The sequence below is a fragment of the Miniopterus schreibersii genome (genome assembly GCF_964146895.1).
Source record: "Miniopterus schreibersii genome assembly, chromosome: 20".
Classification (NCBI taxonomy): Eukaryota; Metazoa; Chordata; class Mammalia; order Chiroptera; family Miniopteridae; genus Miniopterus; species Miniopterus schreibersii.
Window position 1 is genome coordinate 4,825,128 of NC_138122.1, and position 18,782 is coordinate 4,843,909.

General features: G+C 55.0%; 1 protein-coding gene across 2 annotated transcripts in view; it reads left to right on the forward strand.

Moving 5' to 3' along the window:
• IGSF9B (immunoglobulin superfamily member 9B) overlaps positions 1-18,361 on the forward strand; it is a 46,650-nt gene extending 28,289 nt beyond the window's left edge. For both annotated transcript variants that reach the window (XM_081122531.1, XM_081122532.1), the window contains exons 14-20: positions 1,075-1,301; positions 2,135-2,219; positions 4,329-4,490; positions 4,815-4,860; positions 5,446-7,095; positions 14,927-15,048; positions 17,839-18,361. In XM_081122531.1, the coding sequence (XP_080978657.1) occupies positions 1,075-1,301; positions 2,135-2,219; positions 4,329-4,490; positions 4,815-4,860; positions 5,446-7,095; positions 14,927-15,048; positions 17,839-18,047 (2,501 nt within the window). In that variant the 3' untranslated portion in view covers positions 18,048-18,361. The remainder of the gene's footprint in view (positions 1-1,074; positions 1,302-2,134; positions 2,220-4,328; positions 4,491-4,814; positions 4,861-5,445; positions 7,096-14,926; positions 15,049-17,838) is intronic.
• Positions 18,362-18,782: the final 421 nt, after the last annotated feature.

The window sequence follows — 18,782 nt, forward strand, 5'->3', positions numbered from 1 at the left end:
GTCTGGATCAAAGTGCCTCATCCCACATCAGAGCATTTTTGGCCAGATTCCTGTTGCGCCCTCAGATGGATGGAGGAGGCTTTGAACTTATCCTTCGTGGTCAGGCCACATATTCACCTCTTCCTATGGCTTCTCGGGGGAGACTGGGAACCCTTCTTCCTCCTGTACTTCTGCTGCTACTTTCCTCTGGCCCCCACCTCATTTGGTGGCAACCGTGTGGCTGATGCTTCCTTCCTGGGCCCAGTGGCTCACTCTGTCCCAGCTGCGGCCAGAGAGGGTGGCTGGGAACAGGTGGCATGGCTCCACCCTGCTTTACTGCCACCAAGGGGGCAACAGTGACAGTGCTGACCCCGCACGGGGCGGGATCTCCTCTCCCTGGGCCTTGATTTTCCACCTGGACCAAGAAGGGACTTGGAAGAGTAAGCAGTGTATGTGGGAAGATATTCCTGCTTCCTTGGAAGAGAACAAGAGATACGTTTTGCAGTCTTTTTGTAAAGATACTATCTTATTTTAAAATTAAAAATTTTTTAAATTGATTTCAGAGAGAGGAAGGGAGAGGGAGAGACAGAAACATCAATGATGAGAGAGGGTCATTGATCGCTGCCTCCTGCTCGCCCCCTGCTGGGGACCGAGCCCACAGCCCTGTCATGAGCCCTGAGGGGAATCGAACCCCGACCTCCTGGTTATAGGGCGACACAACCACTGAGCCACACTGGCCGGGCAAGATACTATTTTATTAAAAAGATAATTACATTAAATTTTTTCTTCCTCCCTGTAGTTCCCATTTTCCCCCTTTTGAGGAACTAGGTCCCCTCCTGGGAGGTGTTTGGAAGTACTCAGAACAGGAGCCGAAGCTCCGGCTCACTTGCCATGCCTCCTTTTTTTGGGTCCGGAGGGCTCTTTTCTGTGACACTCTTGCCCCTGAAATGAGCATGCACTGGCGTGTGGCATGTGACCGTCACCTTGGGGCCACGGCGCCCCGAGGGACACGTGCTGGGCCCGGAGATGGCATGCACGCTGGGGACTCCGCGGCCTCAGCCCTCCCGCACCGTCTCCCTTCTCCCCCCGCTGCAGCATTCCCCATCACAACTCCAGAACCCCTGGTGCTGGTTACCCCACCACGGTGCCTCACAGCCAACCGGACCCAGCAGGGTGTGCTGCTGTCCTGGCTCCCACCTGCCAACCACAGCTTCCCCATCGACCGCTACGTCATGGAGTTCCGCGTCGGAGAGCGCTGGGAGATGCTGGACGACGCCATCCCAGGCACCGACGGAGACTTCTTTGCCAAGGATCTGTCGCAGGTGAGGCTCTAGCTTTCCCTGCTGCTGCTTCCCCAATTCTGGCAGTGACAGGACTCTTTCTGGAGTCACCGGGAGCTTTGAATGACTCAACTCGGATGTATGAGGTCTGGCCAGGCACTAATGTACCACATCACTGTCTGCGTTCTCTCAGAGCTGCACAAGGTGGGGGCTCCTCAGCTCACAGTGACTGAGGTTCCACAGACTCAGGGCCAGCGCTGGGACAGTGGGGAGTTGTGTTGCCTTGAGTGGTTCCTCCAAGCGTGGACACAGGCTGGGGCAGGGTGGGCAGGGCAGGAGCGGGGCTGTGTCACCAGACACTGACTTCAGCTCCTTGCTGGGAGCCTAACCCCAATGGACAGGATTTCCCAGGACTGTCTTCTAGCTTCCCCCTTTAACAGTTTAGAGCCTCGGGGAAAACATTCTCATCAGCTGACCCCTCTAAACTTGGCGCTCTCTCTAGCTGGAGAGAGGAAGCAGCCTATTTCATGGGAACAGACAGTCTCACCTACCTCTGTCTTCCTTCCCTGGTGCTCATTTGGTGCTGGAATTGGCTCATGGTGGCGCCTGAGCGCCCCGAGTGCTTCTCTTCTCACCTCTCCTTTCAGCAGCCTCACTTGAAGTCAGCCATGGTCAGAGTATTTACAACATGGCAATTGGCAGATGCTACAAACCAGGAGTTTTTTTAGCTTGAGAGCAGGTTGTGCCCACTGCTTGGGGTGCCGTGTTCTGTGACACGTCATTGCAGGCACAGTGGTGGGGGGGTGGGGGGCCCGTAGCAGGTCAGCGGCTGTCTCAGGTCCCTTGGCTGACAGGCGTTGTCCCTGCGGCTGCAGGACACCTGGTACGAGTTCCGGGTTTTGGCTGTCATGCAGGATCTGATCAGCGAGCCCAGCAACATCGCCGGCGTCTCCAGCACAGGTACCTTGGGGGTGGGGCTTCTCTGACAGCTGTCGGGACGTCGCCCCAGGGCCACCTGGGAGGCCCTTCGTGAACTAGCCAGGATGGGAAGGGAGCACTAGTTGAAACTGCGTGAGCTGTAGCCTTTCGTCATCCCGTCAGATCCACGCTTCTGCTTCCAGGAGGGACGGGGTTTCTCCAGCTCGGGAGCTGCACTGATGGCAGCTTCTATAAGATGCCGCAGAAGGGAAGTCAGCGACTCTTCTCATTAATGTAGTGAAAAAGAACTTGGTTTAGGTTATTTTTCTATAAAACCCGTTTCCCCCAGTGTGACCCTCTCTAAGGGGCTGGGGCCTGAATCAGCTGGAGCAGGGACAACGGGTCAGCGAGTACCCATTGAATGAATGCCTCGTGAGCCTGACTGCTTCTTAGTCAGGGTGGTTTTATTTGGAAAACTGCCGCTTGGTGGTGTTTCCCTTCACTCCTTCCTCTCCCTAGATTTCTTTCAGGCTCAATTAACCCACCCCCTAGCATTTTCTCAATTTCTTTCTTTTTCTTACCCCTGGTCCCGTTTCTACACATCTTTCTCGAGCTGCAGGTTCTGAAGCCCAGCAGGTCCCCCTCTCTCCCTGTGGAGAGGCTCCCTGGGCGTGGGGAGAGGCGCTTGCTTAGTGATAAAGCGCGGGCACCATTTCCATGGGCACTGCTCCCCTGGGACCTGCTGGCAAGGAGCTTGGCCAGGCGTGGGGGGGCAGATTGGGGAGCGGGCAGGGGAGTACAGAAATGGCACGAGAGCGTTTGGGGAGAATGGAGTGTGGTTTCTGTGCACCATGGGGCTATTTTCTTTTTTTTTATACACAAAGGTCCCTCCTTTAGGCCGCAGAACCCGGTCTCCCTCTGTCTTGGCTTCCCTCCAGGGAAGAGACTCAGAGATGGAGGGATGGGGAACGGAGCCTGCAGCCAAGGCCAGGGCAGAGACCGCAGGGCTTTGTGGGCTTATCTCAGTAACTGTTCTTTATTCAGCAGCTTTGGGCTCGGCTCCCAAATGGAAGCGTACACAGTGGGGAGATTCCTCGTGGGTGGATATGGACACGGCAGCCTCAGCATTCCCTGTACTTAACTCCCCCGTTTCCAAAGACTGGAGCATTCATTTTTCTACTTAACCAGTCAGCATGACTTGGATTTTTTTAATTCATTGTTATTATCAACATAGTAATGGATTCTGGCGAAGTATATCAGAATATATGGATTTCCCCTTCGAGGGACCTAAAGAGCGGCACTTACTCTATAGTGCCTAGTTTAGCGGCACTGTAACTGTCCCGTGCAGTAAAATACAGTAGACCCACGTATAGTCGTGGCTCTGTCACTAACAAGCGCCGCAAATGTGGGCACAAAGTGAGCCTCAGTTCTTTACCTGTAAGATGAGGAAGTTGGGCCCTTAACCGCGTCCCTGCGGCCCAGCACTCTGTACCTGAGGGACCAGGACGCGCTCCTCTTCCAGGTGGAAGTTGCTCGCCTGTAGTGTAAGGGGTTGGAAATGCATGGAACTGAACTGAGCAGTAGTCAGCCCCTCTCCCGGCTGTAGTCTTTCACCCTCGAGGAGCCTTCACACCTGGGTTCTCACTTGGTAGAGACGGCAGAACACACTGAACTGGAAGTCAGAATAACCGTGTGTCGTTGCCGCAATGAGTCACTCAAACTAAGCCAAGTACCAATTTTCCATTTAGAGAGTGGGAGCAGCATCGTGTACCGTGTCTACCTCATGGGGTTAGTGCGAGAGTATCTGATAATATGCAGGAAAATGCTTTGCCGAAAGCACTGGACACAAGCACTAGATTATTATTGAAGTTATTATATTATATTGAAATTATTTTCCCCACAGGGGTAAGATATAGATGCTGTTTCTTTTTTGCTAGCTATGCGGTGACTACTTGCCTAAGTAATCTGTCCCCTTTTCCCTCCCCTGCCATTCAAACCTCTTCAGGGCTGGAGCTGAACGTGAAGCCTGAGCCTTAAATTGTCTGTGGACAGAGTCAGGGAGCATACACGGGGCTGGGTGTCAGAGCAGGTGGGGCCTTGGGGAGGGAGCGGGCCTTGTGCCTCAAGGGTCCTCCATGCCCCTCCCCGCAGACATCTTCCCCCAGCCGGACCTGACCGACGACAGCTTGGCCCGGCCAGTGCTGGCTGGCATCGTAGCTACCATCTGCTTCCTGGCAGCCGCCATCCTGTTCAGCACCCTGGCCGCCTGCTTTGTCAACAAGCAGCGCAAGCGTAAGCTCAAGCGCAAAAAAGGTGGGTGTCGTCCCCACCCCTGTTCTGCCTGGCCTAGTTTCAGAAGCTCCCCATTGCATGGTGCCCCTTGAAGAGGGGGAGACTGGGGTCTTGTGGGTAGAGCTGCCCGTGGGACTTGATGTGAAAAGAGAAAGGAAGCAGGGTGGGTGGGAGAGTCTGGAGAAGGCAGCACCTGGTGGTGGGGACAGGACACTGAACTGGACCCAAAGATGACGGACGCTGGAAGGCACTGCGCCCCTCGTGGCTCTGCTCTGGGCCCTGCGGATGGCTGGGATGTGTTTTGTTGTTTTGGGTTTCAGCAGGCTCTCCCCTCTTTCCTTCTAGACCCTCCACTCTCCATCACTCACTGCAGGAAGAGCCTGGAGTCCCCGTAAGTGCTCCTGCCCCTGGCCCCCGGAGGCGGCTGTTTGTGTTGTGTGGGTGGAAGGTCAGGGTGCAGACGGTGGGTGGTCTGCCTCGCCCAGCCCATCGCGGTGTTTCTATACTGCTTATTGTGGGCGGATCTGCAGGGTGATTCTAAGTCGGCCTCACTGTTCTCCGCAGGAGGAGCTTCGTGTAGACAATCCAGATTCCTGGACAATCCATTTCTCTTTAGCTTGGGGATGCAGTTCTGTGATTTTTTTGATCATCCTAGCAGATTTGCCACCTTAATATGTTTTGCACTGTTAATATTAAAATGAGCTTGCTTTCCGTGAGCAACCTGGGAGTGAGGTTGCTGGTGCGACTAGACTGCACGGCAAACAATGGGGTGGGTGGGTGTTCACTCAGAAAACACAGCTGGACAATTGAGAGTTGGCCCAAGAGTTCCACGCAGAACTGTGCAGCCACCTGCGGTCCTTTTCTGAGTCCTGTCTTCCCAGGTGTTTGCGGTTGGTATTTGTTAGGGGAACAAAAGGAAGTAATGGGCCAGTGTGTCCCCTGACTCATCCTTCCTGCTCTCTCGCTCATCCCCCAGCCTCTCCTCGGGCAAGGTGAGCCCAGAGAGCATCCGGACGCTCCGGGCCCCCTCAGAGTCCTCCGATGACCAGGGCCAGCCCGCAGCCAAAAGAATGCTGAGCCCCACCCGGGAGAAGGAGCTGTCCTTGTACAAGAAGACCAAGAGGGCCATCAGCAGCAAGAAGTACAGCGTGGCCAAGGCTGAGGCTGAGGCCGAGGCCACCACGCCCATCGAGCTCATCAGCAGGGGCCCCGACGGCCGCTTCGTGATGGGGCCCTCCGAGGTGGAGCCCGCGGCGAAGGGTCGGCGCATCGAGGGCTTCCCCTTTGCGGAGGAGACAGACATGTACCCTGAGTTCCGCCAGTCTGACGAGGAGAATGAAGACCCACTTGTGCCCACATCCGTGGCCGCCCTGAAGTCCCAGCTGACCCCTCTGTCATCCAGCCAGGAGTCCTACCTGCCACCACCAGCATACAGCCCTCGGTTCCAGCCCCGGGGGTTGGAGGGCCACGGAGGCCTGGAAGGCCGGCTCCAGGCTACGGGCCAAGCCAGGCCGCCTGCCCCGCGGCCCTTCCACCACAGCCAGTATTATGGGTACCTCAGCAGCAGCAGCCCTGGGGAGGTGGAGCCACCACCCTTCTACGTGCCAGAGGTGGGCAGCCCCTTGAGCTCTGCCATGTCCTCGCCGCCCCTGCACACGGAGGGGCCTTTCGGCCACCCCACGATCCCTGAGGAGAATGGAGAGAATGCTTCCAGCAGCACGCTGCCCTTGACTCAGACGCCCACGGGCGGGCGCTCCCCTGAGCCCTGGGGCCGGCCGGAATTCCCCTTCGGGGGTCTGGAGACCCCGGCCATGATGTTCCCCCACCAGCTGCACCCCTGTGATGTAGCCGAGAGTCTGCAACCCAAGGCCTGCCTCCCCCGAGGACTACCCCCCACCTCCCTCCAGGTGCCCTCGGCCTACCCAGGCATCCTGTCTCTGGAGGCGCCAAAGGGCTGGGCAGGCAAGTCACCGGGCAGAGGCCCTGTCCCCGTGCCCACCACCACCAAGTGGCAGGACAGACCTATGCAACCACTGGTGAGCCAAGGGCAGCTGAGACATACCAGCCAAGGTATGGGCATACCCGTGCTGCCTTACCCCGAGCCTGCCGAGCCGGGGGGACACGGTGGCCCCAGCACATTTGGCCTGGACACTCGGTGGTATGAGCCCCAGCCCCGGCCCCGGCCCAGCCCCCGGCAGGCCAGGCGCACCGAGCCCAGTTTACATCAAGTGGTGCTACAGCCCTCCCGGCTCTCGCCTCTGACCCAAAGCCCCCTCAGCTCCCGCACTGGCTCCCCTGAGCTGGCCGCCCGGGCCCGGCCTCGCCCTGGCCTCCTGCAGCAAGCCGAGATGTCTGAGATCACCCTCCAGCCCCCGGCCGCGGTCAGCTTCTCGTGCAAGTCCACGCCGTCCACGGGCTCCCCATCCCAGAGCAGCCGCAGCGGGAGCCCCAGCTACCGGCCCACCGTGGGCTTCACCACTCTGGCCACGGGCTACCCCTCCCCGCCACCGGGCCCTGCCGGGCCTGCGGACAACTTGGATGTGTTTGGACAGACGCCCTCCCCTCGAAGGATGGGGGAGGAGCTCCTCAGACCAGAGCCCCCCCCACCACAGTTACCTACTTCAGGGTGAGTGTGAGCTGGTTCCTCCTGCCCCCTTCACCGAGCCATCTTCCTGCCCCCTTCCTCACCCGCCCTCCACCCTTCCATCACCGGAATGACAGGGCTTGTCTGGAATTGCTGCAGCACCCCTTCAGGAGAGTTCTGGTCTTGGCATCAACAGGGTGTGGTCGTTGGGGTGGGGGTGGGGCTTACTGCCCAGGTACCCTGCCAGGAGCATGAGGGATCTTCTCTGTCCAGCTCAGAGCTGTCAGGAGTGGCACATATGGGCAAGAGGAGGGGCGTGGCATGTCCCAGTGAGTGGTCACCCCAGTTCCTCATGGAGTGGAGAGCTCACCATGTCCCTGTGATCCTGGCTTGGGGGGTGGCTCCGGGGTTTGCCCAGAGACCTCGTATCTAGTCTCCTTTTCTTCCCAGCCCCTCCTCCTTGCTTAGCAGGACCCTGAAGCCTGACTCCCCTGGGCCACCAGGCCAGGGGCACTCCTGCTCCCAAACCCAGCCCTTAGCAGTCTAGTCAGCGCCGGGCCCCTCCACAGCCTCTCCAGGGGGCACAGCCTGGAGGCCGGGACCCACATCTCAGGCTGTGAATCATGTGCGAGCCACATACCCCACCCCAACCTGTGTGCCTCGCAGGAAGCTGCAGACAGACAGACAGACAGACAAGCTCCTGCGATCGGCCTGCCCGAGAGAGCACACTGTAAACAGTAGCAGCTGGTATTCCAGGTACCAGTCAGCCTGGACACCCGTCTGGCCTCTTTCTCTTGTCTTTCTTCTCCTGCCCTCTTCCTCTCTCCCCCTCCCTTTCCTTCCTCCTCGATTCTGTCTTCCTGTCTGTCCTTCCTTCTCCATCTTCTTGGGTTGGCCCAACTTGCTCAGAAGAGCCTGCAATGTCTGGGTAGTACCCCGGCCCCCCCCGTCTTTCTGGTTCCGTCCTTTGGTCTCTTCTTGATGTGGCCTCCTGTGCAGGGGAGCAGAGAGTCCCAGAGGAGGCTGGCCTGCGGGAGGCGGGGTGGGTGGCGGTTGAGGAGGAGGGAGCCCAGCGCCCTTCCCCTGCCCCATTCACCCCCACCCTGCTTGGTACCTGGAAGTGCAAGCCTCACCTCCCGCTCCCCCCCTGCTCCTGGTGGGGCGACAGGAGAGGCCTCGGGAGGCGGAGGAGAGCCACCGACAGGCCCGCAGGAGCGCCGAGGCCGAGGCCGTGCCTGAGCCTGTGTCTGTGCAGTCTGCTTTGCAGCGCGCTCATCTGCTCTGTCCCATCGTTGCCGTCTGGTTCTCTGTCTCTCTCCTCTCCTTCCCCTCACCCCATTATTCTCTGGCCTCCTAGTTGGTTCTCTGGCCCCTGTGCTCCTCCCCTCCTCCCCTCTGGGTGTGCGTGGGTGGTTACCCCCGTGGCCTGTGTTGATAACTGCTTTGTTTCTGATTGATCTCAGCTATCTGGGCAGTGTTGTCGAGACAAGCCTCTCCTCAGCTCAATAGGTAAGGGAGCTCCACGGCTGGGGCGGGGCGGGGGGCGGACAGGCGGACGGGGCTTTGGCAGGGCCATCGCTTCCTTTACAGGGGAATCCAGGCCATGTCCCTTCACCCCCTCAGTGGGGGCGGCAGCCTCTGCTCCTTGAATCCCAAGCTTCTGGGTTCCCCATATCACGCTGCTCCAACAGCCCAGCGGCCACGCTCGGGCACTGCCTCGCTGCAGCTTCTCGCCCACCACGTGTTAAGCTGTCCCATAGCCTCCTGCAGTTTTCTTGACTCAAACACCTTGCCATTCTGCTGCCAACACACCCAGAGCTTCCACAGAAGTCCCTTGGGACCCTGCATGCACCCTGAGGGACCCAGAATGCCTAAGGTCTGCTTTGCCTCTCTGTACCCTTGAAAATATGTCTGGGGCCACACTGGTACCCAGGAACATCCCACCCTCTCTGCCCTGTTTTCCCAGCAGCCTCAGGTATAGCGCCCCCTTCCTCCCTAACCCCCCAGAGACTCAGACCTTCCCCAGGGTGGCTGGCTCCTCACTGTCTTCTTGGGATCTTACTAATAGTTGGTCCTCTCAAGGAGCACAGGGTTGAGGTGTTGCCCAGCTCCTTCCCCAGCCACTGGGTCTTCCTTAGGGCCAGGTCACCTGCGGTCCTCCAAGGGCAGGTAGGGAGATGTCACCACTTCCCATGCTCCTTGCATTCTGCAGCCGTCCTTGGCTGTTGCAAGACTGAGATGTGGACCTCGCCCTTAGGTTCAAATTGTTCTCAAGGTCCCTGTAGCGGCCAGTCCTGACCACCTTGAGTCACAGCTGTAGGGAGAGTCTTTCGAGGAGCTCGAGGAGGCGAGGACAGGTTCCCAGGCAGAAGGAAGCTGAGATAGCAAGAGACAGACATGCTGGATGTAGCACTGCACTCCTTCCTCTGCTGCCCACCATGGTGACTCCTTCTTGGGGGGGTGTCTCAGGAACTGGGCACTTAGAAGGGTTTCAAGTTTCTTAAAAAGGCTTTCAGGGTTACGCGAGGCCCGCTCGCTGTCATGGTAACTGAGAAGACGCTTCTTTTTGCGTGTAGGCCACCAGCACTCAGGGGGAGAGGGAGAGCCTCCTGATGTCCTGGCTCCTGGAGGTGAGGGCCGCTGCCTCCCTTTGCCACCTGGAGGTGCCAGGGACTGTAAATCTAACCCAGGACTGTAAATCCTTTGCAGTCATAGAGAGGCATCCCATAGTGAGGATGCTGGGCCATTTCTTCATGATCTTCAGCTACTGAAAGTGTCAGCAGCCAGGAGGCCCTGGGATGATGTGAGGCCAGCTGGGGGCCCCACTTGGCAGTTAGCACTGGGAGACGTGAGGGTCAGGAGGTCTTTGTGAGCTCACCTGCGCTGGGGGCTCTGTGGCCTGTGGGTAGACACCCCACAGTGACAGTGACTCGACTGTCCTCCATCTCCCTGCCCTCGCTCCCTGCCACCCAGTTATGACCCCTCTGTCACCCTTGAGGTGTCAGTCACAGCTCCAGGACCAGCTCTCATTCGCTCCTGGAAAGTGCCTGGACCCCATTCTCATTTGCTCCTGCTATTCCCCCTCACCCGAGTGTTTGGCCCTCTCCCTGCATTGTCCCCACGGCGTCAGATCTGAGAGAGTGAGCTCTCATGCTCTCACTGTGCTCTCATTGCCGTGGGAAACCCAGACCCCAGGGGCCACCGTCCCGAGCCTAGGAGAGTAAGATCCTCCCACAGCCTCAGAGTTAGACCTCGATGGTGCTGGGCAGCGGGAGCCACCACGCGCCCTCCTGCTTGCTGAGGGCTTCCCGGGTGCGGGAGCTGCTGGGCCATCGGGAGGCGGCAGGCTCCTCTTCAGAGGCTGTCTCCATGCTGCGCCTTTGCATGTGTCTCCACTTGGTCTTGCTTGGAGATGTGACACGTCCTGTCTACGTTCGTTCTCGCTCTGTTCCTATTTCCTCCAGTTTCTTTCCTGTCCCTTCTCCCCACACCTGCAGTATTTCCCCCCCTCTCCTCCTCTCTCCCCCTCTCCTCCTCTTCCCAACTCTCTTCTCGAAACGGGGAGTTGTATACGCGGGCCTGTTCCGTGAATGGCCGGGGGGCTGAGCGGTTTTCTCAGCTCCCTGTCTGACACCAGTAGCACCGCTATTCTCATATCTCCCTCTAATCCCCCTTCCCGTTAATACCGACTTTGGCCTCCATTGTGCAGGTGGGTCTGGGAGCATGGACGGGGCCCCTTTTACTGGGACAGCCATGGGAAGGAGCTCCCATTTGGAGAAGCGTCTCCTGGCTTCTGAGGCCAAGCACTTGGTGTGCGCCCTGGTCCCACTGGAGAGCCACCATCTGTGGTCAGAGTGGAGGAGCAGCTGCCTCCAGGCTCCCGGCTTTCTGTTCTGTGTGTGGAGGATGGTTTTGCCCTTTTTCCTGGCTACACCTTGCCCATGTGTGGATTTCCTCAGCCTGCCAACCGCTGTGGATATTCAGACAAGCAGAGTCTGCTCTCAGGCAATTAAGAAGAGGCGGCAGATGCTCTTTAAATCCTGGCTTCCGCCTGATCACGGAGCAGAGCTGCACACTGTGTCATAGCGGTGAGCTCTGGGGCATTAAGGGCAGGAAATGCCCCTAATGGACTTGGATTTTGACTTTCCTGTCCTGTGGTTTGCCTGCCTACACTTTGAACCAGGCTGTCTTTCCTCCACTGCTCTGGGTCAGCATAGAGCTAAGCAGCTAAGGAAAGCTTAGCTAAATGGTCATGGTTTGGGTTTTGTATGGGTTTTATGAAGACAGAGAGGAAATAAGGGAGTGTTAAAGTAAATTCCAGGCAGTTTTTGGTAATTCTGAACTGCCAAGTAGCACAACTGGAGTAGAGGACTGCAGATTATGGGCAAGACAGTGTGGAAGATCCAGAAAAATCCCTAAGCTTGGAGGCCGTCACCTTTCAGTGATGCTCTTACTTCCTGGGAGAAGGGGCACCCCAGAGTTTGCAGAAACCCTGTATGTGTGGGAAGAATTGGGGCTGATTAGAAAGAGAACTGGAGTCTCAGCTTCCTGGAGAGCCCAGGGATGGGTTCTGCTCTGACAGGGTGACCTACGAGTCAGCCTCAGGTTTACTTGCCAACTTTATTCCAGGGATAGGTGGAGGTGCTTAACCCAGGCTTCCTACTTGTCTGAGGGACACCAGCACCAAAAGCCTCATTACCCGAAGGTCCCCCAGATGAGCTTGACATGGACAGGGGACCAGGTCACCCTGTCTAGAAGAGGGAGGTGATTTGATTCCAAAGGCCTCAACATGCGGCAGACGAAGTCTGTGGAGCACATTTCATGTGTCTTTTCTATGAAGTTTGCTAAAAATAAAGACCCATTTTGCCTTCCTCCCTCCCTTCCTGCCTCCCTCCCATCCTAGACATTGGCTTGTGGTTTTTCTGCATTGGGAGAGCATCTTGGTGCCTCAGGAGCCTTCTTCTGTCCCGTTTCTGTGCCTGAGTGCGGAGCCAAAAGTGAGAACAGGTCGACAGCAGGTGTCCTGGAAGGGCTGGAGCTTGGCTGTTTCATGAAAGAAAATTGGCTTCTCCTCCTCAATGGGACATTGTTTGGGAATTTTTGCCTAAACTAGCCAGCTTTTCCCTGTCCCTGGTGTGTCTCCGCCTGGCTCTGCCATCACAGCTGAGAATGTCGATGACTCGTTCATTGCAGCCGGTTCATTCTGGTCAGTTGATTTCTCAAATGATGCGTGGAGACCGTGTTTTTCTTCAATGTGTCTTCTATACCTGCTTTATTAGAGAGAAGTTGGAAAAATAGGCTAGCCTAGTGTTGAGAATCTTGGCTCTATCACATAATAACTGGATAATTGGACAAGCTGTCTGGCCTCACTTGAGTTTCTCCATCTGAAAAATGGGGTCAATGTAGTAGCTACCCCTTAGGGTTGTTGTAAGAATTAAAGAAAATGATTGTAGAGAACACAGGTCAGTGCCTGGCATGGTAAGTGGCAAACAGATGCTGTGTGATAAAAATAATAGTAGTAATTTGTTGATTGTAATAATAAATACATGCCTGGAAGTTTCACCTGGCTTGGAGAATCCATAGACTTCTTAGGGTCTCTCATGCCCTGGTGGGTGATGTTCTAAGCGCTGTTTCCTGGGTCCACTTGCTTGTCATGTGCCTGCTCGGACCATACATCACTCACCGTGTGCGGCCCTCTGAGGAGGCTGGCTGGGCCTTGGAGACAGGTCAGACGAACAGCAGGTTTACGTCTGTGATCTTCCTTTTAGGCAGCATGAAGAAGCCTTAGTGAAGCATGAGAGGGGTGAGGACATTCCCCAGCATTGGGAAGTCATGCACCCCCATGCCCTAGCCATCTCCACCTTTTGCCTGCCTTCAAATTCCCTTCCAGCCGCTGCTGCCGCCATAGAGGATCTCTGTGGGTAGACTGTGGAGTTTGTGAAAGAGGAAGGAGTGGGGAATTGGCAGATTGGGTCTTTGGGGTGGAAGACCTGCCTTCCAATGGTGAGTTGGACCACTTCTCTACTGGCCTGCGTGTGCCTTTGCGCGCATGGAAGCTGGGGCCTCTTAGCTCCGTGCTGTCAGGGGGCTGTGGAAAATCAAGAAGTTGTCTCTGACCTGAACTTTGGAGGAGCTTCTTGATACTTTACTCACTGAAGGGCTATGGAGTGATGACATCCATCAAAGAAGATGCAGGAAACCCCAGGGACCAGAGGCGTATCTACAGTTAGTCTGTAAGTTTCGTCTTTCTCATTCCTGCAAAGATACGCGATGTTGGGGCGATGCAGCTGCGATCTTCCCACCCCTCCATCGTTTTTAAAAATACCTCGAACTGCTGGCTCACCATCGGGGACTTCTTTTACCCTTACAGGGTCCCTGTTCTCCTTTTAATCAGGATTATTTACCCAAAACCAGTTGTGCTGGAGCTGGAAGAGGGAGGTGTGGGGATTGAGGCGCAGTGGTTCGCCGTGGCCCTAGAATGTCTCGCCTCGCTGACTGGGGCTCATGCCAGCACTGGGGGGGGAAAGAAAGGGTGACCTGCCTCTTCCCCCCTTTGTTCCCCAGGCTCCAGGTTTGGCTTATGTGGTGAAGAAATGCCACTGATAACATATCTTCTAGATTTTCTTCTTTTATGACTCTTGAAAAATTCTCTCTAATATGTGCAGAATGTCACAGCCTTTGGGTGGTGCTGTTACCTGTCTTCTCAGCTCTCTTTGGTCCCCTTTGTCACCTGGGCTGCACAGTCTTCACTTAAATCGTTGACTTTTTTCTAACCATGCATTTGATCCATCAGGCAAACGGCAGTATCCACTCGACGGGTGGCGAGAGAGAGGCCGATATTCATGGTCTCCTTGCCCAGCAACCTCAGGTTCTCTGTTGAATATTAAAATAGAGATTCATTGGATACTTGCTACAGATGTCACGGGCTTTGTGAGCCTGCAGATTTGGACACTCTTACCATCGTAATCTGCTTCTACCCTTCGTTTATTCTCTGACGTGACTGAAGAAATCTGCGCCCAGCCTGCAGAGGGTCGGGGAGAGCCCCTGAAATGTTGGTAGATGACGAGGGTCTGTTGCCGCTGGCCGCAGGCTGTGCCTGAGCCGCGTACGTGGAGGGAAAGGAGCCTGGGAAGCCGCAATTCCTGTTCGGCGCTGGCCTTCCTTTTCTGGGGGAGGACAGTTGATGGGGGTTGGAGTTGCTCACGTCTGCTTTAATCTGCCCTTTTACTTTTCACTTAAAGGCCTTGACTGTGATGATCTCTAAGGACTTCGGACGTTGGAGCTGCTTCCTCCTCTGACCTTCCTCCTCCCGGCTTGAGTTCTCTGTGATGGGCTTACTATGAAAGCCTCTCTCTCCCTTTCCTAGGTCTCTCTCCCTTTCCTAAAGCCTCTCTCACCCTTTCCTAGGTCACTCTCCCTTTCCTAGGTCTCTTTCCCTTTCCTAAAGCCTCTCTCTCCCATTCCTAGGTTTCTCTCCCTTTCCTAAAGCCTCTCTCTCCCTTTCCTAGGTCTCTCTCCCTTTCCTAAAGCCTCTCTCTCCCTTTCCTAGGTCTCTCTCCCTTTCCTAGGTCTCTCTCCTTTTCCTAGGTCTCTCTCCCTTTCCTAAAGCCTCTCTTTCCCTTTCCTAGGTCTTCTGATTGCTCTACAGGTTCACTTCCCGCTCAGCTGGGCCTCCCGCCGCTGGAGCTCTCAGTGGGTCTTCTCCCTCCCAGGGGCAGTGGAAGGAAAGGTGCCGAGGAGCCCTGTGGACACCTGCGACTCCACAGAACTGTCTGCTGTCCTACAGGCCAGCTCTGTGGCTTTCTTCCAGCCCCTCTGCCAAAGCTCCCTGTTCTGGGAGCTGACCCGTGCCTCTCTAATTGTCACTTTCCAGGACACATCCACCTGCACCCGGGAACGCTGCTGCACCTGAGAGGCTGGAGGCGCTGAAATACCAACGGATAAAGAAGCCCAAAAAGTCATCCAAGGGCTCTTCAAAGTCAAAGAAACGATCCGGTAAATGGCGGGACACCTTGCTCCTCTCCACCTTGCCCGCCATTGTTATGGGATTGTTTGGTCCAGGACCCCAACCTGGGGTTTTCTTTAGGATTGAGGCCATCCGTTATTTCATTCTTTGTTTCTCTTTAACACCAATTTCCAATTAATCCGCAAATATAACTTTCATGTAAAAAGTAAGAAAGGGAAGGTTAAAATCTCTGATTGTCCTTCCATTCTGTTTCCTCTCACCTGGGAACCATTCCTCTCTGTGGTAGGTGTGTTTTCAAGAACCTTTCTGTGCATACACCTTTAAAAGACACTGTATTGTTTTAATGTATTTTTAAACAGCATAAATACCAGCTTAGTTTTCTCCATTCTGCAATACCCCATCTCCTTATATATTTCCTCCCTGTTATTTCAGACCTTCTAGTTAGACATGGGAATTACGGGGTTCTACTCAGTGCTTAGGGGACATTGTGGCATGGACCCAGCTTCTGCAGGTTGACCAGATTTTTCTCAATGAGAGTGAAATCGCACTTTGTAGAAAGGACACCTCTACTGAATTTTGTCTGATGTTTCTCCAGCAGTAATAGGTAGCTGCTAAGATAGTATAAAAACAATTCAGCCCTTTTTCAGATGTAGAGAATTTCTTAATATTTTCCCCATACTCTTTTTACCAGTGGTTTTAGGAATGTGACAGGCTGTCAGAGAAGATGTGGAACAGTTTCTTGCAGATCTTTAATAACTACTGTAGAGTAATTCTCTTTAGAGACTGGGTTACGGAAAAGTGTTGTTCAGAGGCCCCTTGAGTCTTGGGGAGAATGTGAGCACTTATTTCTCACTTTGCCTTTGTGTTGTTCCCCTGTTAGTTTACAGATGGGAATACTGAGGCCGAGAAAAAGAAAATGAAGGTTTTGGAGTTTGGGTGGGAAATTGGAGCTGAATTTTCAACTTATGTGAGCTCTCATTTCAGCCTAAGACTTATCTCTATCTCTCTGTCTATCTATCTATCTATCTATCTATCTATCTATCTATCTATCTGTCAATCATCTATCATCTTTTTTTTTTAAAGACACATCAGATGCCCATGTTCTCCTGTTCTCTTATAGTGGTCCTGTTCCCCTATATATTAACAAGTCCCAAGTATGTCTGTAATCCAGATCTATTCCATGAGCTCAAGTCTCATATTTCCAGTTGCCTGCTGAACATGCATTTGGAGGTTTTATAAGCCTTTATAATGCCCCAAATAGAGTTAGTTATTGATTACCCTCCCAGATCTCCTGCTCGGTTCTTCCCCAGTTTCATAAATAGCACTGCTACCAACCCAGCCTCTCCGGCTACCCAACCTTGATTCCTCTCTTGCTCTCACGTCTTACATCCAGTCCACTGGGTAAGGTCTGTTGGCTCAGCTTTTAAAACATATCCCGGATCTGACCCCACTTTTCTCTGTCTCAACTGATAAAACTCAATTCTGAGTCACGCTCATCTCTCACCTTGGCTATTGCAGTAGCCTCCTAGCCGGTCCTCCTGCCTCCCCCCTGGCTCCTCCTACAGTGTACTGGACACACAGCAACCAGAGTGATCTTTGGGAAGTGTAATAGCATACTCTCTGCGTTGGCCATGGGCATATGTTTACACTCACACACATGCACACGTGCACACATACACGCATACTGCTTATTAAAACCTTCCAGAAGCTTCCCACTGGAACCAGAACAGATTTTGAACTTCTTACGACACCGCCTGTCTGTCCCGCCTCCCTTTGTCTGCTCACTCTGCGTTAGCGGCAGTGGCCTTCCTTCTGTCTCGGGAACATGTCGCGTTTGCTCCTAACTCAGGCCTTTCACACGTGACGTCCCTCCTGTCGGGAACATTGCCTCAGATCTTCACAAGGCTCACGGGTGTTTCTCTTTCGGGGAGCAGCGGTGTCTCCGTCATTTGCTACCTCGTGACCCCCGTTTATCTTTCTCTGTAGCACTTGCAGTATCTGAAAACTGTATTTCTGTAGCTTTTAGGTCTTTACCCTTTGCCTTGTTCTCCTCACTCCTGCGTTAAAGTATAAGCTTTAGAAACAAGGACTTTCTCTGGACCCCCGGAAGGGCCACGAGGCCATGGAGTGGCCCTGGCGCCCGGGAAGGGCCGTGCTGGCCTCTGTCGCATATGACTGAGACCTCGCGTCAAGTCCATCGTTGCTCGAAGGGAGGGGAAAGAATGAGAAAAATGTATTAAGTTCCAAGCCCAGCACCTACAATGGTTCCTGGACTCGGGGTGGCACTAAAATAGACATATTAATATATATATTTTTAATCCTCACCCGAAGATAGTTTTTTATTGATTTCTTTTGAGAGAGAGAGGAAGGGAGAGAGAAGGGGAGAGAGAGAGCAGGGATCGGACCTGCAACCTAGCCTCGTGCCCTGACCGGGAGGAGAACCCCAGCCTTTCCATGACGGGACGGCGCTCCAACCACTGAGCCACCCAGCTAGGGCAGTATTTCTGTCATAAAAAGGAAAAATAAATATATAAAATACGTTAAATAAGCATGTTTGACATTAAATAAAAGGTAAATATAAGTATTGATGGGCTAGATCCACCCTGCTTGTTTGACTCCTGCGAGAGCCAGGGCAGCGACGTGGGTGTGGGTGGCCGCCGGGTGAAAGAAGGTAGTTTCTCTGCTGTACTCTGCTGTCTCCTGTACGCTCAGGTGAGCCCTTGGTTCACACTGGCACCGGCATGTGTGCCCTGGCAGGGAGCAGGCGAGCGCGTGAGGCTGCGGCCTTCCTCTCACCCACTCCCTTCACTTCTCCCCAGACGGTCCCGCCTCCCAGGCTCAGCAGCTTCCAGACTCTCAGGTCCTGTGGCCCGACGAAGCTGTCTGCCTCCGAAAGAAGAAGAGGCATTCTCGGCCGGACCCCTTCGCCCGCCTCTCGGACTTGTGCCATCGCCAGCTTCCAGAAGACCAGACGGCGATTCTCAACAGCGTGGATCTTGACGACCCCGGCCATGCCACTCTGCTGTGATGACAACTCTGAGTGCTCCCCGACGGACGGTGCTGGGCCGAGGGCCAGGGCGGGTGCGAGGTGACGGTGCGGGGTGGCTTCCCCACCACTGGGGGCCGGGCCGGCCGCTACTCGGAGGGCCGCTCACACCTCTGCTCCGCCCGGTCACTCGCTAGGCAGAGCGGCTGCGTCTTCCGGACGTGGGACTGACTGGGGCAGACCTTTCGGCTGCGGGTGGAGATCGGGAAGTGAACCGGGGACAGGGAGATGTCTGCCTCCGCCCCGCTCTCCTCTTCACAGATCTTTGGGAGTGAAGAGCAAAGCGGTGGCTTTCACTGCTCTCTGCTTCTGCTTCAGTTCTTTAAGTCCTGGGAGAGGGCTGGACGTCCATCCCACCTCCCAAACTCTGCATATATATAGATATAGGCACACGTGCATAGGTGTGTAGTTTGTGGCTTCTCTATGTGTATATATATGTACATTGAAGCGCAGTGCGGTTTATTTCTGTGGCCAATGGAGGGAGGACCAGGGCAGCAGTCAAGTGGGCCTGACGGTTAGGACTGGCGGGGAGCTGGCTGGGTGTCCTGATGCCCGTCTCAGGGATTGTTCTTCCTGAAACAGGAGTCGTGCTTCTCAGCTGAATTCCCCATCTGACTCTCTACCTTCTCCCATCCAGAGCAGAGATGGGGGCTTGTCATGATTTCCAGCTGCCTGCTTTGGGGGCTCAGCAATGAGTTGCCACAGAACTAAACAAGC